This window comes from Anastrepha ludens, chromosome 3 (genome assembly GCF_028408465.1).
Source record: "Anastrepha ludens isolate Willacy chromosome 3, idAnaLude1.1, whole genome shotgun sequence".
NCBI classification, from domain to species: Eukaryota; Metazoa; Arthropoda; class Insecta; order Diptera; family Tephritidae; genus Anastrepha; species Anastrepha ludens.
The window spans coordinates 68,777,160-68,804,477 of NC_071499.1; the positions used below are offsets into that span (position 1 = coordinate 68,777,160).

General features: G+C 34.0%; 1 protein-coding gene across 1 annotated transcript in view; it reads left to right on the forward strand.

The window, feature by feature from the left end:
- LOC128858178 (putative cyclin-dependent serine/threonine-protein kinase DDB_G0272797/DDB_G0274007) overlaps nt 1–27,318 on the forward strand; it is a 64,834-nt gene that overhangs the window by 13,436 nt on the left and 24,080 nt on the right. Inside the window, exon 2 of the mRNA XM_054094232.1 lies at nt 5,184–5,267. Coding sequence (XP_053950207.1) covers nt 5,184–5,267 — 84 coding nt within the window. The remainder of the gene's footprint in view (nt 1–5,183; nt 5,268–27,318) is intronic.

Here is a 27,318-nt window from a genome sequence, read left to right on the forward strand (position 1 = left end):
CAAAAAGCTGGCAGAGGATTTGAATCGTTTGAATTCCTATTACCTGAATTTCAGGCAAAAAAGAGGCCGCAAGAGCGGAACGAATGACTTCCAGCAGTCATCGAATTCAAATGACATGGCTCCTTGCGATTTTTTTCTGCTTATTCAAATCAAAAAACCACTACAAGCAAAGCATTTTAACAAATATCGAAGGCGAATCTGATGGCTATACCGAAAATAGAGTACCAAAAATGTTTCCAGAGCTGAATCAAACGCTGGCATGAGGGCGTTCAGTTGATGGGGGGTACTTTGAAGGCGATAACACTAATTTTGAGAAATAAACGTGTATTTTGAATTTTCTGAATATATTCCGGAGACAATGTGATCAAATTGGGGCGGGTCAATTGACATTTCAATTAGGATTCTAAATTTACTAGAAGCGCAGCAGTAAATTTTCCTACAGGGTAAATATTCATAGATCCGCATTAGAATACACACACACACATACACATTTGGTATTCCAATTGCAAAGCATAAGTGCTTTCCCAGACCGCACCACCTCCCACTATGACACAACAAAGTTTCAGTAATCCACAAATGCTCAATCAACAGCAGCAATTGCTTGACAGCTACTAGGCACATCAAAGGGGGCGTACGTTATAAGAAGTAATGTGAAGCAAGTGGTTTTTGGCATGCAGCCTACTGGTTCGAAAAGGTCGGGTGGGCAATAGTGGCGACAATAAAGCTGTCGAAGCCAAAAATTCCTCTGAGAAGCAGTGCGAGAAGTGGAGAAGAGTGCACTAAATAATCCTAATATGCCCACAATCACATATTGAGCACCGTAACAGCTCGCCTTCACTTGTAGGCATCTGCTTAGCGCTGGCGAACGGTCATGAAACTATAATCGCGTACAAACAAGTAAACATTCATATGAACGAGAATGTTTTCGAACATGTTGCGGAAAATTATTCGGGGGAGAGGGGGACTTGTTTAATAATTTCTGGTGGCATATGATTTGCAAAACTTTTTAAGTGAGATGCCAATCATTAATTTTGTTACTAGAAATACCAAGTTCGTTTGTACTTATCTTAAATGGATACAAATATTCAATTATCATTTCCAACATTCAATAACGACATTCAATATTTATTTTTCTCAATTTATGAAAAACTTTTTATCATAAAAAATAAAAATATTTCTCAGTTTTTAGGAGACCTGTCGGACCATTTATCAGTGCTTACGTTTTATTATCGAAGCATTTATTCAGGTTTATCCACGTATCTACGCGTTATGGCATTTCTTGGTCGTTAGCAGCATCGCCTGCGTGTAATCCCAGGATCCAATTAGCGCATGAATGTCAATTTTGCTACACTTTCTCGTGGAACCTCCGACATCGTGTGTTGTAAAGATTCACAGTTATCTTCACAGTCTTCAATATGACGCTGATTCTACTTCTGTTATTCAGATAACACTTAAAGATCTCCATTAGATTTTGCTTTAATAACCAGCCTAGTATCTGACATCTCGCGGAGATGGTAAAGAACCGTCCTATTATATTACTATTCTCGCAGTATCGGAGAGAAGGCCTATTTTAGCCGCAACTGCCTAATCTCTTGGTATTATGGCAGCTAGCTTGAAAATACTTCTTTTTAACTTTCCTAAGAACTCTTCTGTTTTTCGACTTGACGCCGTTGGCTCATAATCTGCATCACAATTTTACAGTTGCTACTCGGTGTAGTATGTCATACGACCAGTTTCTCTTAATTTCTATAAAATTTAATAACAGCTAAAAATCCATAATATTTGAAGCAAGAAATTTAAAGTTCACGTAAAGAATAATAATAAAAAAGTTAACCTTTATCAAAAAAATAAAAATAAAATAAAATGAAACAACCGCACGACCATTAATTCGACCGCAGTAGCCGAATGGGTTTGTGCGCAACTACTATTCAGTAGAGCCTATTTCCGGCACTCACCGGGCCACATGCAACTTTAAATTACACTGTGAAACAGCGTTTATGGAGTGCGATAATTCCAAAGCAGAATAAAAGGCCTAGACCCGTATAGCATTTTTTACTAAAATTTCTTTGCTATGGTCACTTTAAATATGCAATATTTTGCCTAGGTGTTTTTAGAATAAATGAAAAATGAAAAAAAGTTAAAATTCATATCAGAGAGCAATATGTTGTCAAGGTACATATAGTCAAATTTTACGAGGAACAGGGTTGGACATTTTGCACTACCACTTAATTGTACTATCACTCCTTTTTTGGTGGTAGTTAAAATAAGGGTTTCACTATCCCTAAATCTTCAATTCACTAAATCCGCTTGTTTCACTAAGTATTTAGTGCACTATAGGCAGAAGTGAAGAAAGAGGAATAATTTTGTAGATCATATCAACCCATTAGCTCTCCCACGAAATAGTCATTTTGTCACCTTTTTAGAAAGTCGGAATAAAATGGCACTTTGAAATTCGCTAGAGGGTTAAAATTTTATAGAAAATTATTTGCTATAAAATTTCACTAGAGATTCCCTCAGACAGCTACAGTGTACAAACAGATAAGCAATGGAACGCGTGAAGGTCAATATAAAATTTGCCATATCTCAAAATCATTTTGCTGTTATACCATTTTGATCAAAAAGTTCCCAGAATATATTTAGAAAATTCTTGTATTTAGAATTTTAGTCCTCAAAGTGATATTATCCTCTTCAAAGTACTCCCCATCAGCGTTTGATCCAATTCTGGATATATTTCTCTCTCTATTTGCGCGACAGTCGTCATGGTGCAAAATCCGCGAGTTGCGGAAGATGGCCGGTCCACCATGTGCTAACTTTCTGACTTTCTGGCAAATATTCGTGGTGTAAAATGTTGTTGTAATCAATAAAAACCATGAGCATCAGAACCACGTTCATGCCATTGAATCTTTTACAGTTTAAAAATGGATTTAATTTTGCAATAACGACTTTGTATTAAATTTTGCGTTAACGCATTTTAAACTCGTTATGGCAAATCAAATCCATTTTTAAAACTGTAAGAATCGTAAACTCTTGCAGAGGTAGATTTACTCAAGATGGCGTAACTTTTATAAATGCCAAGCAATGGCGATAATAGGTACAATCCTACTCATTTAGTTTAGCTCTTGACAAGTCCTTTTTGTAGAAAAGGTTCACTTCAAAATTTTTTTTTGAAACTTAACGATTTAATAAACTTCTTAAGTGATATTCGTCATGAAATTGTATAGAATACCACCAGTTAAGGCACGCTGAGCTTGATTTCAAGTGATTCTAAACCACGGTTGAAGGAATAAAGAAGGTTGTTGTCAGCGAAATTAACAGAATGTTGAGCTGTCATAAATGTATGTTTGCTAGTTGCTAGTTGCGGTTGCTAGCTCGCCTATCCTAGCTTGGTGATACCATACACCTATCTACACCTCCAAGCAAGTGTTGCTGTTTTGGTCCGCGAGTGGTATTTTATTTCCCACCTATTCTGCATATCTGCCGAGCGTTCCCCTATCCGCCACCTGGGGACGCGACCGATGGGAGACAGGCAACTCCGCATGGCCCTTGTTCTTGGACGCCCTATGCTCCACAAAGAAAACGCATATAAATATTTTTTTCCGTTATGTATATATTATATAATCTTACCTAAGTTTAATGTTTTTTTTTAATTTTCGCGATTTTAATGCTCTCATCTTTGTTTTTTCACATACCTAAGCTACATTTGTGACACTGCAAATTTATGATCAAACTTGATTCCGCATCTTAACGCATCAATTGTGGGCTAATGGCTCCAGCAACATTTGATCATTGTATACTACGATGATATCTTGAACTGATTTTAAAGATTTTTGCATCAGGCGAATGAGCTGCGGACAACTTTTAGTTCGTACTTCAACATTTTCTTCCAAATACACTCAGATAAGAATTGGTCTTCAAATACAAATGTCCGCTCGATTGGAAGATTAGAAAACAATCAGCACTGATTTATATCTTAAGAGATTTCAATTGTGAAGTTGCACTTCGAACTCATAGTCTTTTGTGGCATCTACTCCTCACAGTTCCTTATCCAGACCCAGTTTCCTTATTAAACTCGGGATGGAGCTTGGTTGGATTTGGCGTAAGCGCCTTTCTTCTGGCTGCAGTTGCAGCAACCTTTTCCACGCTATAGCGCTGGATTTGTATCTTTGGAAGTTATAAATATTTGAATTAAGTGACCGCCGTTATGAAGTTTCTGATACTTTGAGAGATTCAATACCTAAGCTTTCATTAAATATTGTATAATTCTTGTTTCATATTTAAGTCAGAAATCAGGCATGAACGGAGGGCTGACGGCCGAGTGAGTTATCGCCATTAGAGAATAACTTCTTCTAGCATTTTGTTTTCAGCTCTTCGCATTGGGAATCGAAAATAAAGAAATAGGTCTTAAAGGCATAGATTTAATATTGAAATAATTCATTTTTATTCTAAGCAATCAAAAAATGTTGTCACATAGATTTTTCGGTATTTTTCGACATGAGATCACTCCTCATATCGTCTGTGAGATTGCTTGTCCTCGATTGAAAGTTAAAATAGCATCATGAATTTTTGCCACTCTTAGTGGCTTAAGGCCCACAGCAACTCCTCTTCGCCTTAAATTGGAACGCCCATATAGGCGGGCTCACAACCAGCCCATCTCAATTTGACGCGTTTGACAGTCGTGAAATTTAAAAATTAATATCACCGAGTTTTGGCAAGCGTTCAAACGTATACGAGTGCGAGCTAGCCAGCCAGCCAAATTGACGGCTGAAAGCAACACACAAGCAATAACAACAATAACCACAAAAACAAAGTATTTGTTGGCACTACTTGGCTTGGTCGATGATGATTGTGTGAATTTTGTAGTTACTGCTGACACTTCTGTTGAGTTGTGCTGCTGGTGCAATTGTTGTTGTTGTTGGTTATTTATTATGATTGGCGCTGTTGACATCCATGCATATGGTATTTGTGTGCGCAAGTGTGTATTTTGCTGTTGTGGTCAGCACACAGTTTTTCGCACGAGAGTTTATCAAATAGAAAATTGTTTTTTTTTGTTTTTCAATAAATGTTCTTGATATTTATAATAAATACAAAAAATAGAATATATATTTTTTAATTTTCTATTGAATGCAATATTTGAAGGATATCTTCAAATAATATTTTCGCTTTTTCCGAATTTAATATTGCAGATAGCCCTCAGGGCACCCCCACCAAACTGGCACATCAATTTTGGTTCTCATATCCGCCACCGGGCGCTGGCGGAGGCTCTTCCAGTGAGTTAAACAATCTATTTAATATTTATGATCGTTTATATATTTTGTTGTTATTTTTGTCCTATTTTATGAAAAACAAAAAAGGTTTATTAAAAAAATTGTATAAAAAATGTTCAAAAATTCATAAATAATTTTTCTTCGCCAAATTTCGTGCCTACTACAATATATTTTTTGTTGTAACGTATTGAGTTTGCTGTAATCACTAAATGTTTATTTTTGTCCAAATCATATTCGTATTTGTATTTATATATGTATTTGCATAATTTCTACTCACATACTCGTGTATTGGTGTTGTATTGTATTTGTATTTTGTATTTGTGATTTTGGACATGTGAAAATTGTCGTGCAAGTGCAATGGATTGGAAAAAAGCAGAAATTACTAATAAAAATCATTAATTAACTATTAAAAATATTTAATAAACATTTTATTTAAACATATTTTATGATAATCATAATGTTTAATTTTGTTTAATATATAACTGTATTATTTTTGCGATTTTTATAAATTACGTTATATTATATGCAATAAAAATTGTCAAGCTTGCTATTGTATCACTCTAACATATCATTGTACCATTCATCGCATTCATACACTTTTATCGTCTAAACCTGTAACTCCAAGTCGGGTAAATTCTTCGAGTAAAGCGAAAATGTTCTCTAATTAATGATTGCATATCATTAGGCACTACATAAATATAAGGAATTGATTCGTTAGTGACAGTAGTGAGATTGCTGCCTGGAGCTCTTTAATAAGCTACATGGAATAGCTAAATATCTTATGCAACTTTATATTATTTTCTCTCAAATGAGCTATGGGACCATATGAGAATTTTAAGCCCGAACCGTAGTCAATGTGCGCACAAGTTGATTTTCTGAGTGCTCAAGCAGACCAATAGTTTAACTTCGGTCTTTAGCTGCTGCAAAGTTTTCAAGTTTTTTTTATGAAAAATCGGTGTTTTGACTTCAAAGCGCTTTAAAAAATTAAAAAAAAAAAAAAAAAAAAAAAAAATTCGACGTTGTTACCTGCGAAACTTTATTAGCTGATGAAATCAATTTGGTTTTTTGATTTTAGTTGATCCAGTAATGAGTTCTGAGGGACACCGCAATAAAACTTTTTTATGAGACGTCCGCGAAGATTCGCTGCCACCAACTCATTTCTTCATAAAAATCAATGAAAATTTCACACAATATTCTTTAAATATGACTTTATAATGAAGTAATTTTAAAATTTTGAATAAATCAACTGTGTCGACAAAAAAAATTTCGAAAAATATGCTTGTTTTACACCGAATTAACCATACTACCCCCTTAAGAAAGACAGAATCAGAAGAAAGCTAAAGAAAGACAGGATCAGAAGCTTATACAGAAGGTATACTAGTTTATAGCAAAAAACAAAAAACAAACAAAAAAAAAACAAATAAAAAAAAAGATCCCTAGGACCAGACCATCTAATTCCTATGAAAAGTCTGCCGATTATTTCGGAAATTTCCAATGCTATCAATAAATGGACGCCGTTTATTTGGAATTAAAATTTTCCAGGGATATTAGATCGCAAGACAAATTCCGAGTTGAATAACTGCACTCGTGATGTAAATTCAAATATGGTTTAAAGGTTTTCTAAGTAAGTAGTTTTATATTTCTAATTTCTTGCCATCCTTACTAGAGAAACTTACGAAAGATTCTACAAAACTCGATGCTGCGCTGGCCATTTGCTAAATTTTACTTACTTAAATTTTTTTTCTTTATTCTCATGCGAATAACTTTGATATTTATTCGAGGATTTTCGTTTATATGTACATATCTCAAACTTTTTCTAGATATATTAGGCATAAATAATAGCAAGAAAAATTAAAAAATCTGTTTCTTATAAAAGGTCTTTCAAAAGGATGCCTAGATGCCAGTCGCGAACAATTCCTAGACGGTACGTTTTTTATACGATATTTGGCATTTGTCAAGTAGACAGATGTACAATTTTACACAACAGAAGAACGCGTTAAGGTTATTGAAACTTCTTATGAAAATTTTCGATCTTCAAAAACAACATTCGCAAGATTTGTAATTTTTTTGGTGGAAGTAATTTTTTTGGTGGAAGTAATCTTCCGAATGAGTGAACAATTCATAGTTTGACGAACAAATTTCAACAAGCTGGTTTTGTCGATGATAAACAAAAAGGACAGATAGACTAAAAACTAAAGGTTCTGTTGAGAATATTGTGGATGTAGCGGAAAGAGTTGCTGAACACGACGATCACATCAATTAGGCATTTATAAGCCGACTGTTGTGCGGATGTCACCTGTAGATGAGCTCGGGGTGGATATTTATATGATGTCATTATTCACATATAATTGTTAAGAGCCATATTTGGAATAAAGATAGTCAAGCCTGAAAGAATTTACATTTTTACATGTTTTATATTAAAACAATATCTGCGCCCGCTTTTCAAAGATCCTTTATATTTCTTACAACATAAATCAAAAATGTTCGAAATTATTTTCTATTCAGTTTTTATCAAAAAATTATACGCTAGCAAGGTATAATAATGGTTAAGAAAATAAATACATAAATTTAAAACAAAACTGAAAAGGTAAAGAAAGAAAAACGGAAAAGGTTTAATAAAAAGTGTTTAATATTATAAATTAAAGGTTTCATGTATACCATGTTTTGATCGCTTAATGGGTTCTCCAGATATTGGAAAGTTTTTTCTTTAACCCAAAATTGCTATTTGCCGGTATTTCAAAAACTATATTGCAGAAAATAAATTATTTAGATTTTCGAACTCAAGGTTTTACATCGGACTCGATCTGGTTCTTAGGTAAAAAATTATTAATTATTTGCAAATCTGTGGTTTCTTCAGGGCAGCTAAAGATCTTTGTGGTCCGTGCAGCGGATGAGAAGAGGCTGATTATTCAAAAGAGTGAAGATATGTACGTAACAATCAGCAGCAATTTTGAAAACAAAAAAATTGACAATTCCTGCAAAATAGACAGTAACCTATCATCTAAAGTGGTACTTGTATATTGTACGTGCCTTGACTTTGGTGTGCCATGTCTCACAAAGTCCTTGTATGATTAATTTCACAAGGCTGGAATTAAAGAAGTTCGTTCAATTTTGATGCGAATGGTAATTGAAGATGAAAAATGGGCCACCTACGAGACCAAGATCGCTATGCGCCATTTCAAGTGATCGCCACGCCCGAATTAAAGGCCAACGATAATAGGGCATTAGGTTGTGTGCTTGGTAGGATTTTAAGGGAATCATTCTCTGTGATATGTTTCCATCGGCCCAAACTTCGGCCCTAACACTCAACATTTCGGACAACAACTGACCAGATTTCAAAAAGGCGATCAAACGGTAGCAGCCAGAATTCGCGGATAAAAAGGGTATTGAGTGATTCCCTGCCAAGTGATACAAGTATTTTCTGAATATTCGTTTATTTGTGGGCTCGAGTATAATAAGAAGTGGATTTGAAAAAAATGAATAACTTTGCAATTCATTCAAAATTTAAAGTTTTGGTTTCTAAAGTAAAATATATCCGGTTCCTTTTAAAATTTTTATCAATATTTTAAAATTTTTACGATAAAATATATTTTTTTTTCTTTCATTTCATTTTCTTGAAAAAAGTTTAATGTTTTCGTTAAAAACTTTATTTTTGTGTTAAAACTTTTTGAGGAATAATAAAACCTCTTTTTAAAGCTTTTATTTTGATTCAGAATTTTTCTCAAAAATTACAAAAAAAATGTTTCTCCAAAAAAATTTTTTTTTGTATACCTTAGATATTAAGAAAACACAAAATTCCTAAAAAATTTGAAAAGAACCGAAAAACACTATCAACATTTATAACTTTGAATTAATCTCAATTTTATAAAATTTTATTTTATTTTTTCAGTTCGCTTCTTATTATGCTCGAGCCAACGAACGATCCAATTTTCGGGAGAACTTACGACAATGTCAAAAGTATTTGGAGCACCTGAAATGGAATCGTTCCTCTGTTTTACATTAAGACACTGCTAGCATTAGCTATAAAGTGGAGACTTGGCACCCATCACTTTGACAAATATTTTTAAAATTTTCTCAACGTTACAAAATTGGTCTCAAGTGTATCTTGAGGAAATAAGCAGGCTAGGTTTTTTTTTATTAATAGAGACTAGGATTGCTTTAATTGTGAAATCACGAAATTACGGACGAAACTGACAAAAATTATTGAACAAAACGACACATATTTGATCATTATTGAGATGAAGCGGTGAGAACTCTCAGCACTTGTTACATGATCAATAACCTTTAGAAAAAAGTTATACCAGTGTTTGGACCTCACCTATGTTATTGGAAGGAGAATTGTAGCATATAGTTTCCACAAATTTAATTCGAAATTGACAGAATATTTGGGCCTAATAGAATTATTTATAATACTTGGGTAACTAGTGCAACAAATATTCCTACCGACCAGAAAAAAAACTTTGTAATTGTAATAACTTTGAAACCCTGCACATTTTGGCCAAGTGAAAGATAGAGGTTCTTCTTCTTCTAAATATCTTCGTTATTCAAGAGTTAAAGTTGGCAAGACTATTTTCTCAGAACAGCTAGGAATAAATAAGCCCTTCCACCTACTCGAATATTGTAGTACATGGGTTGAAATAAAGGAAGCCGTTGAGGGTTAGTCTTTTTATTTTCAGACACGCAGACACAATCATAGACTTCATAAGTAGGCAAGGCTTCTTTGAGACAAGATCGTACAGTGCAAGCACACTCGACTACGGAGGTCCCTTTTCTTGAAGACGATTGCATATGTAAATAATAATAAATTCATTTTAGAGAGGTTCCTTGGGACGCACAAGATTCTGCTATTCATGTCTTTTGCCGAAATTAAAGAAATTTAGGTATGTTTTAGGAATAATTTTGCCAGCCTCTTTGAAATCGGATAACACAGTGCAACATCCATTGAGTGGGCGCAACAACTCCAACTCAGAATGAAAGTAATAGATAAATGAATAGTCAAATCCCCAAACCTTTTTTAATACTCAGGCCAGGTGGGGTTTGTTATAGCTTAAAAAATTTTTAAAGTGGAAAAAATTGTTCAAATACTAATCTGAATATATACCTTGTTTACCTAAAATATGCACCTAGTTTGGCCCATTTGTAAGGCGCTAAAAATTAAATTACTGATGCAGATAGTAGCTTTTTGTATTCCCAATACAAATGTCTTGAAAATAAAGCGTAAAAGTTCTTTAATATTTTGCGGGGTACTGGGGAACTATTTGCTATTTTAGTTTCTGTAGACTTTCATTTACACACACTGAAAATACCCCTTGTGAAATTTTGCATGAATAAGTTTTTAAAACATACTGTTCATAGGGTAGCCTTACAAATGCATTTTTTTTAGACCTTTTCAGAAAATAGGTCAAAATGACCTTATTTCGAGAAAGCTAATGCGTTGAAATATTTAACAAAAATACTTCTCGAAGCAGAGGTTTTCCTAAATAAGCAAATTTATAAATTTCCTTAAAACTACGGAATACTGCTAGTGTTTTCTAGGCACAAGTCTTTTCGATTTTGCTGGAGTGCAGAATGCCTAGGGACCGCGGGAGAAAGGGAGATATGAACAAGCTGACGATAATAGAGTTGCGATTAAGGCACTGTCGATGCCATGGTGCAGACCCAAAGTGGTAAGCTCCTGTAAGGAGGAGATCAAATCTTTTGGGTGCGCAAAAAACATGTCTCTGAACTTGGTTCCACGGCATAAGAACACAGAGAGAAGATTGAATTGGTCTCAGAGGTCTCTTAGCCGGTAATCGGCATTCATCTGGGAATTGAAAAACCTATAATATTTCTCAGAAAAGCGTAAGTTCTGAAGACTCCACGCTATTCAACTTTCCAACTCGTAGCGGTTTTTACGGGTCATTGGATGAAAGAAAAGCTATATACAGAAGCTGTGGGGATCTTTCAGAGAAGATGACTCTTTAGCACTTTCTCTGTAAATGTTCGAGTTTGGCTGCTAGTCGATTAAAGTCACTTGGTGCTTCTTTCTACGACTTCCTGGAGCATTGCTCCTACTTAAAATCTATTAACCTGCCCCGTTACATTAATAGCTCCGTTTGGTTGTAGATATATGCCTGTTGGAAGTTTCATAATGGTATAAAAACGGCATTTTAATGCTGTGACACTCCCCAACACTGGTACTTCAACCATTTCATCTACTTACCTTACTATTTTACTATTTAAACTAGTCATTTCGCTCAGAAAAGTATTTTAACCGGGGTTTTCACATTTTTGAAAAGCACCCAGGTACATAATTTAAAAATTAATTGAACTATAAAAGAAAATATTACCTGGGAATGCGAAAAGCTTTGGAGATTTTCCTGTATGGCTTTAGAACTTTCATCCAAACTTGATTTCATTCCACCTCAAGACAATAACTCCATATTGTTGCGCAGTTAATTCAACAATGTTACCAGTCACATACACACACATACATTGCATTTATTCACACTGCTTAACATTATATAGTATATGTAATATATGTATTGTACTTAAATCTTCACATTAGTTGATTGTACGTATGTATATCTTTGAATTTAAATGTTGATCATCTTTAATTTTGCTTTTCGAAAAAGAAATATTGTTTGTTTGTTTACGCAACATTTATATTAAAATTGAATAAATAAAAACCAAACATTTTTAACGTATTTTGTATTTAAATATGTGTTCTTTCAATTTAGGGTTCTTCCACTTTTAGTCCACTTAAGTCACAACCACCAAGTAAAAAATTGTATAAAAAAACACGTGTAGAAAGTGTACAAGTGTATGTACAATAACAAAACAAAATCGTACAACTTAAACGTTAAAGTAAAAACGTAATCAATCGTTCACGTAATCGTAATCGTACCCATAGAACAAACAATTTTTAAACACTAACTTAGAGGTAAGGCTTGAAAACTGTAACCATACAAAAAATAAAAAAAAAAATAAAAATCTAGTTTGTTGTTTGAGTTCAGCATTTTTGGTCTACTACTTAGTTTGCTGTGTTTTGATTAGCGAACATTTCAATTTTCGTCTAGTTTTATTTGCCACATTTTTGCAAAGCAAGATACATACACACATACATACAAATGTATTTTGTGCGAAACTTTAGTGCGTTCATTATATAGTTTTTTTCTTGTTTTGTAATAATTTTGTTAAAAATTTGCTAATGGTTGCTAATATCTATATTTTTTCTTGTTTTATGTACAATATAATATTTTTATTGGTAGTGCAGTTAATAAAAATTCTACAAATGTATAAAAAAATTACATAAAGTATACACAAATGTATGAAAAGCGTACTTTGACATTTATAAATGAGCCCGCGAACATCACTCATTGTATTTTTTTATAATGCCAAACAAACTTTCTCTTCATTTAGTATCTACTTATCTGCCTTTTAACGTAGACATGAGTTTCTCATCCAAGGGGTTAAATAGTTTTTTGTTTTTATTAAACCTTTATTATTATTGTTTTTATTAAAGCTTTACTTTGGTTTTATGCCATTTGAAATACTAACAAACTTTCATATTTGCCGTATACGCCAGAGTGACAGCTATTTCGGCACAAATCTCGCCATCTGTGGAGTTTTTTCTAAGAGAAATCGATTTCTTTTCGTTTACCAAAAAAAAAAAAAAATTAATAAAAAGCAAAAAAACAAAAAAAAATAATAAAAAGCAAAAAATTATATAAACAAAACAAAAAAAAATTCGAAAAAATGTATGGCATTCAAGCTGTGCGAAATATTACCTTAATTATTGCGCCTAAATTGGAGTTCCTGAGAACCTTCAAAACTCCGTCAGCTTAAGATTTAGACCATTGCAGAAATAAAACCAACAGTTTTTTTTGTGGAGGAGATGAGACATATATCTGATAAATGTACTTAACTTAATGCTGGGTACTCACCATTCACACCAGGTAGGTTTAACAACTGGCAGCTAAAAGGTCAACGGGACACTCTCTTGAGCGCTGTTAGGCATCGGCGGCCACTGCCAAAAAGAAGCAGTGAACAAAAAACGCATAAAAGATAATTTTGTGCACACGCTAAAAAATCGAAATATTAACCAAAATAATTAAAATAAAATCGTAATAAAAAAAATTATATTGAATAATAAGTACAATATATTTAAATATACAAAAGCATGCATACAATTATTAACTTTATGTTCACTAAATTAATAAAATACGATAATATAAAATAAATTAAAAATATCTAAATTAGTAAAGTTTACAACAATAATTATTATAAAATCAGAAAACGCACCCTAACGAAACACCTACACATTTTGAGTTTTGACCTAATTCTAACGTTTAAGTTGGAATTTTTGCTTTGTGATATTAGGACACTTATAATAGAATTCTAAGACAAATATATTTGTGGTGCATTTTAAACCGTTAGATCCCTTTGTATTGCGCTTTGTATTGCTATTGTATTTGCACTTTCCCCCATAAGAGACAAAAAATATCAATTTATTGAAGAGTTAGGTGGTTAACATATTCCACAAAAATATTTGCCGCTATTTTTTACATGGAACTGCTGGTCATAGATATCTTATATCCAAAACGCAGCGTTCACCTAGTTTCTTATACCGATGTGCCACAAAAAGCGTAAATGCGTGAAAATCTTGCCTCCACTAAAATAAAATTCAGAAACAAACTTTCAAATCGCCGATACCAGCATAACTGTTTTTTTTACATGAATGACCACCACAGGATTTATTTCACATTGGAACTTATCATACATGCGCTTTCCAAGGATTTTTTATGTTTTCAGAATGGAAAAAAAATTTGGTCCAATTTTCATTTCGTTTTGATGAGTTGCACGATTCTAATCCTGTTATACAGCGCCATGTTGTACAAAAAAACCAAAACCAGCGGCATAAAAATTCAAAATAATCAGCAAGGCAGATCGTTGATCTCTTAGGAATTAACATGCATGCGCAAAACGTCGCCTTCAAAATAGGCTCCATTCGAAGCAATACAAAATGTTCTCAATATGATCCTTGTGAGACGGTGCGTTATCATGGTGCTAGATTCCTGAGTTTTCTTTCCAGAAATTGGGCCTCAAACGTCGCATAACTTCCAAATCAAATTCTTTATTTGTCATATGGTTTTCCAGCACCATTTTCTTGACTTTGTCGACGTTTCATTCATTGAAGACGTTGATGGGCGACCAGATCGGGGCAAATCTTCTCGATCCTCTGCAAAAGCCTTATACCACTCGTAGGCCCGAGTTTTCGATAAAGCACACATTCGGTACATAAAATCCCGTTCAAAACACAAAATTTAAGACAAATTCTTTGTTCGATATTTTTATCGGTAGTGAAAATCGCACAGCACACCTGCGGTTGACTGATATAATTAAATGCCAGAAACGAGCTAATTGACAGATCATGGTCAAACTCTGCGACATTATAAAGGACAGTTGTACCAACATTCCAGCAAAAAAAAAATTTGACATGTGTGGAAACCGCGCTTTTTAAATGAACAATTCCCGATATTTATTTTACAGAATGTATTGTACTTTATTCATAAAATAAAATAAAATTCAAAACAACTTATGAAATCAAAAATCCTTCACTAAATACTTAAAACTAAAATTCAAATTTGCAGGTTCTTATTTCCCTGAGTGTTTTAGGGCATCCAATTGCACTCTTTGCTGGCTATATACATCACCCTGACATCTTTTTGGATGGGGTTGAGTTTATTAAAATTTGTCCTGTAATAAATTTATTACAAAAACCATATGTAATTATATATTTTTACAATTTACTTATATCTTTGGTTAAACTCGATCGTTCACATATGTAATAGTACGAAATAAGCACTTTTCAGTGACGAGTGGTACGTTCGCTGATGTGATGATACCTATACACAGTTATGTTACCTACATATGCATGCGCAATTAGTATAAATCTATATTTAGTAACTAAGAAATTGATAAGTGAAGTGATTACATACATAAATATAACTACGATAGATGCACTAAAATCTATGTACTTGAAACTTTTAAAGCAAACACATTATATTATATTTAGAAGCTCTTTATAGAATGAGTGCTCTTGAAGCCATACCTTTAGAAAGTGAGGTTTGATGCATTCAATTCACTTACGTGGAGTTATTTCAGTCGGAATGGGAAAAGTGCTTCGAAAAATTGTTTAAAAGTATACAAGACTGATATCATCTGTATTAAAAATTTTCTATTGTATGTTTATATATTGTATTTAAATGTTAAACTTATTTTTACATATTTTTCTCAAAACTTAAGTAACAACGGTTGATCATATAATTGACAATTTTACTCAATGTTATCCTCGCGGCGACTTAACGAAATATAAAACTAAGAGGAAGTTCCATTATTATTTGAATATCGCAAACAGTATTAAACATTTTTGAAAATTTTTTCATTTATAGAAATTTTACTTATTACGATGTTGGAAATTTTTCCATTAATCAAAATTTATTTTGGGACTTTAATCTGCGTACAAAAAAGTTTAAATTTGGAAAAAAAAATTTTTTTTAAATATTAATACGACACAAAGAAGCTTCTTTATTTTTAATATACGTGAGGAAGTATGGTTCAGTAATGATTGCAATTTGATCTGAACTGTTTTTTAGCTAACGTTAATAATCGCCTTTGGAGTATAACAAGAATATTTTGGTGAATATAAAGATTTATGCAATAGAAATATGCAAACTTCCTTTACCTCTGTATATTTTCTTAACGTTTCATATTGCCATTTTGATAGCTTTAGATCCTCTATGAGCGCTAAGCTTTCATCCTCAGTAAAAACCATATTTTCAAATAAATAAATAAATTCTGAATAGCATCATTTTCAATAATGTTATTTACTTTTCGATTGTTTGTACTTCGGGAGCATTCTGCAAAACTTGCATATCTTGGTCTTCCACGTTTACCAAAATTGATTAAAACAAAATCCTTTGTTAGCCATTTTTAATATTTTTCTCGAAAATTACTAATATTATTGCAAGCTTTATTTAGCTTTTACTTAAAAATCTGTATGAAGGCATTTTCTAACTGTTTATTTATTAATGTTTCATCATCGGCATCTATAGAAGGCTAATTTTTTATTAAGGGGTTAGGTGGGTTTGAAAATTTCAAAAAATTGATTTTTGTTTTTTTGTCTCTTTAAATAGTACAGTATGTTTAAAATACTCTCCTAAAATTTTAAGTCAATCCGAGTAAAATTCTAAGAGATAGACCCTTCAGAAGTTCCGCCCATTAGGCCACGTCAGTTGAGCGCTTCGCTGGTATACGTGTTTATCTCAAAACTCCATTTTTTAAGTCGGTGGACACGATATCTCGAAAAGTTATAAAGCGATTTAGTTCAAATTTTGTACAAATCTTTGAAATAACATTATCTAGTTATTCAACGAAGGATTTTTTTTTTCATTAATTACAACTATTTTTTTTGAGCCAATGTATGTCGAAAATTTCACTAAAAAATGTGTTTTCTGGTTCAAAGCCTGTCAAAAATTCAAATTTTAATTTTTTTTTGTTTCCTTCGTCCAACAACGAGATTTATCCATGCTCTAACGAAATCCGATTTTAGATGAACCAATAATGAGCTATGCTGTGCACGGCAAGAGTATTTTTTTTTGAGACGTCAAGGAAGATGAGGTACCAACGGCTGAGTTTTCGAAATTTTTAAATAAAAATTTCACAAAATATTCTTTATATATGTATCTTAGATATAGTGAATTGTTTAAATGAAATATATGATTTTATATACTAAAAAAAAAATAGTCAAAATCTCCTTTTTTTCAACCTCTGAAACCCACCTAACCCCTTAAGGCTAAGAAGGAACTTCCATTTCTATCATGATTTTCTAATTCAAATAATTTGACGCATAAATAGGACTTACTAACTTTAACACATTCATGATTATTCCTAAAACTTAAATAAAGAAAAAGTTAACAAATAATTCAAAAGTTTTTACGTTTCAGCCACAAACAAAATCAATTTTAACTCACAATGTTTCGCAATTCAGGGCAGATGATTATATCAAGATTCACGCAATAATTGCAAGAAGAATCATTAATAAAAGTTAGAAAGCAAACTAAACGAAATGTCATGTCAACAAATTTTCACAAACAAAATCAAAACAATTCAGGCCAGATGAGTAAATCAAAGCCAACATGATTACTTTCCAGGTTTTCCGGTGAATATACTGGGTTTGACTTTGAATTGACCTTCAATTTGACCCCGAAAGCACAAATGGACAACGAATTCGGACTCAACAACCCCAATAACGAATACATAGTTTTTTTGATATTTTTCCGGTGCATATTCTAGGTTTGTCCTTGAAAAATATTAGCGTATAAGTGTTTAGGTAGTTGTCTTAAGGGGTGCTAGAAATTTGTGTACTTGCCGGGATGTATTCCTGTTGATTAGAACTACAATAAAAAATGCCAATTTTTTATTTTTAAAGTTTTTCCGAATTTTTCACAAAGACACCTCTATTCAAGAGTGTGTTTTGACATATTAAAAAAGAAGGAAATTCGGGTCTAGAAAATCTCTTTCAAAATAATTTGCGAGCATTTTAAGATAAAAAGTATTAAAATCGGTCAATACTTGGATCCTGTAGCCATTTTTGAACAAAATTTGTAAAAAAATACCCACTGTGCGACGCCCGTAACAAGCGGAAACACATTTGAATATTATTATTTTTATTTTTTTGTTAAAGTACATTATATTATATTTTTATAAAATTATAACTCGAATCAAAGTTTCAAACTTTATACAAAAATGGCAGAAACTTTTCATCTCCATTCCGTGGGCTTCAATTCGAAAATCTCGGAACAATTTTTGGTATGCATTTTTGAAGCTTATTAAACTTTAGGATTATAATAAAGTGTAAGTTTCAGATTGCTAAAAAGCTACTTTGATTTTTTATAATTTTTTTCTTTGACACTGTTTCGCATTTTATTCATATAACAAATGCACGAGGGGGGAAAAATGATAAAAAATCAAATGTCTAGAAATGCTAATTAAAAACCATGAAAGGTTATGGATATTTTTAAATTTTTATATAAGATTTCAAAATTGGATTTATATGGTTTTTACAAAACAAGGAGCTATACTTTTATACAAAAATAATGAGCGTTAAAAACAAAACAGTAGTCGCAACTGGCCAAAATATATTTGGGTGCTCTCGTTTTTTTGCGCGGTTTGTAATAGGTAATGCTGATCAGGAGCATTTCCAGGTAAAGGAAATGTAAAATTCTTCTACTATGCAGAATAAAACTGCTGCTTAACTTACATACTAAGATTTTAAGTATTCAAATATCAATAGCGTTAAAATTGGGTCAATTGCAATTTACTCTCTGAGTAGGCAGTATGTAATGTACGCAAACTAAAAGTGTGCCACATACATACTTATATATACATACATATACATATTTAAAGTAGGTTTTTGGTTTTTATTGAAATTGCCTTATTCGTTTGCTGACTTGAAGAAATATGAATAAATTTATGCGGCAATAAAATTTTAAGTGGAATTATTTCGATCTAATGATTTCACTTAGTACTTTTGCATAAGTTTGCATACGTTTGCATAATTCAATAAGATTAATTGAGTGTAAATGGAATTTCTCCAAACAGGGTGGCGCAACATGCTTGAGTGGTCATGGTATGTGATTGCAAGGTCATATTTTCAATAGTCGATTAAATTATTCATTAATGGAATAGCTTGCTTTTGCTGAGAACTCTCCACATATTATAAATTTAGGCTTCTTTCTTCTTTGATGACTTATTTCTATTAAAATTGATTATTTAGCACTGTATGTAGTATCCTTTAAGAATTACAATATTTCCTGCGATAGACAAGCAAAAAGGAACACCTACTTCTTTGAATTGGAAATGTGTTCAAAATTAGATTGCAAATTCCTGACTTCTTTCCCTGTCTCTCCTTCTCTCAATGGCACTTGTGAGTACTTTCTTATCAAATTGTTAAGCGTATCAGAACGCAGAGATATTAAAGGAAATTGTTTGCCAGTTGAAACATGTAAGCTGGGTACATCAAGTGCTTCGCTTTGTTTAAGTATAAGTTATTTAAACTTAAGATAATCCTTAAGCTAACTGTTTCCCGCTCTTGATCAGATGACAGTTAAATAAGCGGTGGACAAACTTTAGGGCATGAAATGCAACTAGCTTTCCTGGCTTTCGCAGCTTCTATTCGGCAGAAATACTGCTAGACTGAATATCATTTAAGATTCTTTGGTGTTAACTTTTTGTTTAAAGACGGTAAGTGCCTTTCTCTCCCTTTTCGCCTTTCCTTCTATATCTATCTCTATTTCTATTTCTATCTCTATATATTTTTTATATTAACTCAAATCAGTCAGTCCCTGTCAGTATGAAAATCTGTGTGGTGTTCGACCTGCAACGACTCTTCAGCATTTCTATCAGCCTGGAGATCAAGCTGTAGATGGCGCCGCACAGTGCGGCCGATTCCCAAAAAGCTGGCCAAAAGTCGAAAAAAAAAGTTTCTAGATAGAGTTTTTTTGTCTTTGGGTTGGCTACAGTAATGCCTTGAGTAGTGAAAACCGTTCATAGCAACGTCCTGTACCCTAAGTATCCTCAGCATTTTCAGTCGCAACGTGGCCTTCGTTTGAGCATCGTTTACTGTCGATGAATAGTGAAAGTTGTACACATTTGAAAGATTTTGTAATGGAGTAAATTGAACAAAACCCAATGGAATCATCTTCGGAAGGTTAGTAAAATACGAGAAATCTTTAGTACATATCAATACCTCGACACCAAATTTTTAGCTGCAGTAATGCGGCCGCCGTAGCCGAATGGGTTGGTGCGTGATTACCATTCGGAATTCACAGAGAGGTCGTTGGTTCGAATCTCGGTGAAAGCAAAATTTATAAAAACATTTTTCTAATAGCGGTCGCCCCTCGGCAGGCAATGGCAAACCTCCGAGTGTATTCCTGCCATGAAAAAGCTCCTCATAAAAATATTTGCCGTTCGGAGTCGGCTTGAAACTGTAGGTCCCTCCATTTGTGGAACAACATCAAAAACGCACACCACAAATAGGAGGAGGAGCTCGGCCAAACACCTAACAGAAGTGTACGCGCCAATTATTTATTTATTTTTTTAATACGTAGATACATTTTTTGCAATTTTTTTTATAAAATTTGAGTTTTCAAACTGTATAGTAATACAACGCCGTCATATGCTCCTTTGAAACCTATTAAATGTTACTCAAAAAAGTAATGGTTACTGAATAAAACAAGATTCAGCTGCTACCACTTGCTACCTTGCGACCCCGAAAACATATAAATTTACATGCATCTTGATTATGTTCTAGAATATACGCTATTTCACGTGAGGGGGTGGCCAATAGGGGTGGAAGGGGGTGGATTTTCAAAATTTTAAGATCAAATTCGTAATCAGCGACCCCGACAACCCCCGAGTAAGAAATTTTGAATCAATTACTTAATTTTTTGAGTTTTGGCCAGCTTTTCGGGAATCGGCCGCACTGTGCGCCGGTTCGCCTTCCTTCATCACGCAGCGTTTTCATTACAAGCGCTGCTACACCAATTAATGCTCGTCACCTTGCAGGTTTATCACACATTTGCATCGTATGGGTTGACTTTGTGGGATGCTCGCCAAAAAACCTGCAAAGGTATTTTTGCGGTGTTGAAACGTGGGTACCGGAATAGCACATGCTTTGCACTCTCTGGTTCGTCCAGGGCGGACCGGGCAGAAGGGTCGTTTTCTAATTAAAGCGGTGTAGATACTCTTTAAAACATGCGTGACCGCTCAGCAGTTGCGTCACGTAGAAGTCAACTTCCCCGTGTTTCTTTCGATAACATTTCGCTTTGTCTGGTATCAGTTTGAGCATCCAATGACCATTTTTTGAAAGGACCCAGCGTTGCTGCCACTTTTTTATAGTTTGCTGTCTCTTTTCTTCTTTAATAATACCTAGCGGTAGATTATACAGCCTCTGCAGCTCTTTGACCGAGAGATCTATAGGGATTTTCCTCGATATGACTGCTATGGCATCGTCTGAAACAGTGCGATAAGTGTTCGCCACTCTAAGCGTGCCTAGTCTATGTGTAGTTTTTATTTCTTTCGTACGCGATTCGTTCGTATTTGCTCAGATCGGCGACGCGTATGTTATTATACATGTGGCGACAATTGAAAGCAGCTGTCGGTTTTCTTCCCAAGAACCTCCTATATTTGGCATCAGCCTTGACAGCGCGATGTGTACTAGCTGCGCTTTTTTCCTGACTGCCTCACAATGATACTTGCACGTTATTCTTGAGTCAATGATGGCTTCTAGGCATTTCAAGTACGGTTCAAACCTTATGGAGTGCTCGCCTACCGTGATCACGATCTCCTTGAGTGCCCTCGATTTGCTAAGCAAAACTACTTCCATCTTTTGCGTTGCAAGTTCAAAACTGGAACTGCTATCGAGCATTTTTGTATACGTGAAATTGCGTCATTTCATATGGCCGTCAGTGGCTCGAGACGTTTGTCTACTTTCACCAGCGCCATGTAATCAGCGTACACAACACGTGTTGCTCCTGCAAGAATGGCTATTTTAAGCACGCCGTCGTACATTGCGTTCCATAGTGTTGGACCAAGTACCGAGCCTTGCGGCACACCACCGGTCACCTTATATTGTCTAACGCCAACCTGCGTGTCGTAGAGCTCCAGCCTATTGTTGAAATAGTCGCCAATAATGAGCTGTAAGTACGCCGGAACTTTAAAAGCTGCGAGCCCGCCCATTATCTGGCTTCAGATGCAGATTTGAATGGATTTTTAATGTCTAGTGTCACCATAGCAAAGTAATTGCCAGATCTTCCGTTCCTCCATCTTGTGGCTTTTTGAGTAATGCTCATTATTATATGTACATATGGTATCCAAAAGCACTAATGGCTGGTTTTTCCAATCGTCGTGGAATACGCCTTCCAGGAGGCTGGTACAAGGTGGCGAACTCTATCTATAGCTCTCTCTTATATCATCTATATATATAAGGGTGGCGACCGCTATTAGAAAAATGTTTTTTTTTCTTAATTTTGGTGTTTCATCGAGATTCGAACCGACGTTCTCTCTGTGAATTCCGAATGGTAGACACGTACCAACCCATTCGGATACGGCGGCCGCCTCTCTCACTTACTTTACCTGTATCTTTCTCGTTTAACTAGTGATATTGCAACTAGTCTGTTTTTCCTCTACACAAACTTACCAGTTACATAATAACATACCAGTGTTTTTCCATTGCAAACAAATATAAAATACGCTTTTGAAAAATTTATCTCAGATTGTAATTTCTTCCAGCAATTTGTAAGTAGTATTTGGTAAAACAATGCCAAACAATCTGAGAAATTAAGAAAATCTATTATTTGTTTGTAATCAGAAGGCATTTCTTTCAATACTTTTGTGGCATTACGAGTGCACAATTTCATGGTCATGGTAAACTGTTTGCTCTACCATTGATATTTTCCTAAAAATTTCAACTAAGATACCATCGCCGTCCTTGTTTGTTTGTGTAGAAAAACAAACAAATTAAAAACCAATGCCGAAGAAATATTCTACAACTCGTAAAAAAGTTAAAGCTAAAGTAAAGAAGGTGGCCGTTTCAAATGTGGGCTCTTTGTATAGCTGTGCAACTGTAAATCGGCACAAACAAAGGCAAGTAGTATTTATATTTGTGTATGTATTTGTATACACCTAACCAGGGTGAAGGTGAAATCCACAAAGTGCAAAGAGATTTTGTGATTAACACAGATGAAGCGGAAGAAAAATTTTCTAAAGGCAAAACATAGCATCGCTTTTGCAAAAAGTAAAAATGCATTAAATGGAATTGCAATCTAAATCTAAGGTATAAAGAAAAAAGAAAAATTAGAAATATTGAGTTACATATTTCGTATTTAATTTTTATACTTTAGGGGATAAGAGGATTACTGTAACATTTCTAAAGGCAATGTAACTAAATATACATACATATGTATGTCCGTACACTTATGTATGTACATTAGCACAGAACGACTAGCAACTATGCTTACGGACATGGATTGGAAAAATAGTATTTTCGTCTTGATTTATCAAAAGGCAGACGTTTGCCCCTGCTTGTTTGTTTATATATTCTCTATAGACTCTCAACAAACTGCTTTACTTACACGAGCTGCTCACATTTAGAAACAAAATGTGTTTTGACTGGAGGAAGGTTAAGCGCGTACACGAAGGTGCAATAAAATTATAGAAATACTGGTAGTATCGATTATTATTAAATAACAATAGAATGGGGATTTGCGATAATAAATATAAATGAAGAGCTATTTTTTTCTATTATATTCTATTCCTCGAAACTTTTTGACTAACTATAAATATTTAAACTATTAAAAAATACCTTTTAAATAAGATATTTTACAAAATAGATTCTCACAGGTTTCAGAAGTTGTGACTGCCTAAAGATACACTACCAAACAAAAAACAAAAATAATTTTCAATCAAATTAACTGCTTCGAAATTCGATATGAGAGTTTGGAAAGGATAAATTTTTCTTCGAAACTAAAATGAAATTAAGCCAGTTTTGAGCAAATATGGTTTCTAAGAGTGATCTACTGGAAGGCATTCCCCACAGCGGACACGTGGCGGCGATTTTCATGAAATTATTTGCGACACACAATGCCTTCGAATGCATATGCATATCACTTAAATTCTTTATTTTTTTTTTTAAAGTTGGAGGACCCTTATATTAAATTTCAGTGATTTACGGTATGTAACCGATAAAGAAAGTCCCTAAGCTAAAATTTATAAAAAAATATTAAGTTATGACTATCATTGGAAATTTTGTTGAATAAAAGTAGGCATGGCATTTAGCATATCAGATTTAACCAGCTTTTTGGAATACACACACATACACATATACATATATTACATGTATTTGTATAACAATACAAAACGTGCTGGCTCTTTAGCCTTAAGCCGTTTAGGCCGCATCACAAACTTTAACATTCGTAGTACTCGTAGTAGGTTGGGTGTAACAGATTGAGTATAATAAAATGGCCGCTGGGAATAAGAAGTTGGGCTGTGTAAATATGTGTACAACCATATGCACATTCATACATGCACATCTACAATTATATTTAATAGTATATATGTATGCATACGCGCATTCGGTTATCTAATTGCCTCCAAAACGCTTCCATAAATTCCTTTTACAATGAGAATTTATCGATTTTTTATGGGCTTTCATTTAAATCCAATTTTCTTGGAATGCTTGAATATTTATTATTTACCTACGTTCACAACACTCAACGGTACATCTAGAAACTATTGGCATGTCATTGCCGCCAGACTCTAAGTACATAGTTTTTAAATGAAAAGGCGAAGTATACATGACGAGTATACATACATTTCTGTTTGCATTTCAGATGTGCAAGTCATATGCATATACAGTATAACGTCCTTAATATGAACTAATAGTTTCACCAATTGACTTGAACTAACTACATTTTCGAATCATTGAAACATGAAAAAATCCATTACTCAAATATATAATGAATTATTAGGAATTATGTTATTTAGCTTTGTTCAGCGGTGCCTTTCTTCGGATACTTTTTTCCTTTCAGGTGAAATTAGATGTGCTTTTCTGTCTTAGCTTTCCGTTGGCCTATTTTAAGCATTTCTTAAATATTCTACCTGAATCTCAGCTGAGCGGTCTACAAATTCTGGTGTTACTTCTTTCTCTTCCATGGTGCTTTGCTCATTTGGAATAGGCTTCAAAATGTCCATATCATTTGGGCATTCCCGTGATTCTCTTTGTCCGCCTTGCCTTGTTACGTCTTTGCGAAGGTAGTCCAGTAGTCTTCTAACTTTGTTAGTCAACGCGGACATTTGCTCTACCCACTGAGATAGTTTTTTTTTTACTTCACTATTCTAATAGAAGGTGGCACAAAATTAATCACTCTATCTGATGATGTATAGTTTTTGGAAATGGCGTCGAACGTCAATAATATTTGACAATTCTGAACTAGAAAGACAATGAGTGCGTAAAGGACAAAATAAAGATCTCCATTACTCAGAAACATTTTTTTATTTAGTAAAACTGTTATTCAAAAATGAATATGGATGATTAATTTTGTGCCATCAAAGAGGATGCTCGAAGATTTACCAATTATTGCGGCGCCCACATTTAGCCACATATTTCCTTACCTAACTACAACATCTTTTTAGACGTAAACCTTTTTCAGTCCATCCTAAAAAGAAGGAGCGGCAATAAGCTTGCACTCTGAGGTACTTAACGAATGGAAATTATAGTTTTATATTCATTTTTATTTTTCAGTATGATCCGCCTCAAGTGAAATAGAGTTTTCACAGAAAAATGATTCTTTAGATTTTTCCTCAGAATAGGTTTTTACGGTCGCCCTGAACACACTGTCGCCCAAAAATCTTCATCACCGTAGCGCTTAAAAGAAAAATCTGTAAAGGAAGGCAGCCATGTCCCAACTATTGGGCGAACTCCGCAGCTTTTAAGACATCCCTCATCACCTGAATGATGTTAAGCCTTGTCTTGCAGAAACCGGATTTCGTGCACCGAAGTATCTGCACCTTTTGAAGGAAATATTCGGCGTTGCACACTGTTACTGCTTATGAAGTGAACCTCTGATGATTATATTTCGTATTTGGGAAACTTCAGTGTCGGCAGTTTTGCTTGCTCATCTGAAAATGCAATGCTTTGAAAGAGGAAATTCTTTAAGCATCGTCGATGGGTTTCAATTCTTGAACCAACTGCATCTTGTAGGGGTGGAGACATAAGCTTTGGGGAATAATGCTAAGCAAGGAACTTTTATGAACATTCAAGACATCTGCAGATTTGCGAGAAGGCATAGCGGAAACCTCGGAAACTAAATGTTTCTCTCTCTTCCCGTTTTACTCGTTTCCTGATGGTCTTGCTTGTTTCCCCCAAGGTGCGTTCATTGTCGAACTTGCCCGTTCAAATTTCGGTGTCATGTTTTGATGAGCAAAGTACTCAGTTCTTCATTTATTTCACGCATCACGGTTTTTATAATTCTCGCGTTCCAAGCGCGCACATTTGGCTCCTGAGAAATGCTTCATAGCGAGTAAAGGCAGAAAGACGGAGTTAGCAATCGGCCTAGCCTGAGCCTCTCCTTCGTCTGATATTTTCGCACAGTGGTGAAAGAAATTAAAAAATACATTTGGTACACCCTACATTTGAGTCAAAGATTTATTGAAAATTACAGTAAAATAGCGGTTTCAGTGCTAAGTTAAAAGTATGGAGTATCAAAGGCCCACAGGACAATCAAAAGTAAACGAAACTATTAAAATATTAAAATTAGGGATACTTTCGTTTCTTTAAGGCAAGAAAACTTTTCGTTGTTCGGATTATAGCTTCTAATTCTCTTTGTTTGTTTGTGGAATTACTGGAGCATGTTCGTTCATATTATAGAGAATATACTGTACATACACATACATATTTGTATGACAAGAAAATTAAAGTATTTCGATACATTTACTTGTGCATTTGAAGACTTTTATATTTTCGCATACACATACACGTTTCGTTGGGTGTGAAAACATTTAAAATACACCGATTTGCGAGTGTCGCAATAACAATGCAGGAAATTTTATTTTTTATTCTTGTTTGTCTATTTTTATACACGCTTGCACCCACCGCTTGAAATATTAAGGCAACAATAGATACATACGTATGTGTACAGAAATAAATTGTATATTAATACAAACATATCTAAAGGGTGTTTTTGCAGAAGCATGGCATTTTTTTGAAAGACATGCCAGACATAGGGTTATGGTCCTGAAGATGACTTTAGACTGAAGTCGAAATATCGAACGAGCAAATTCGTAAATCATTATAAAATTGTGGGTTTTATTTACATTTCAGTCTTCGGCTCAACTTATACAAAACAATACAGGAAAGAATTACTCAAATTACTAACTTTTGGAAATTTTTATAAATTAGTTTATAAATTTTAAGGAATTTAATGTCTATAAATGGTTTCGAGCATACCTCAAT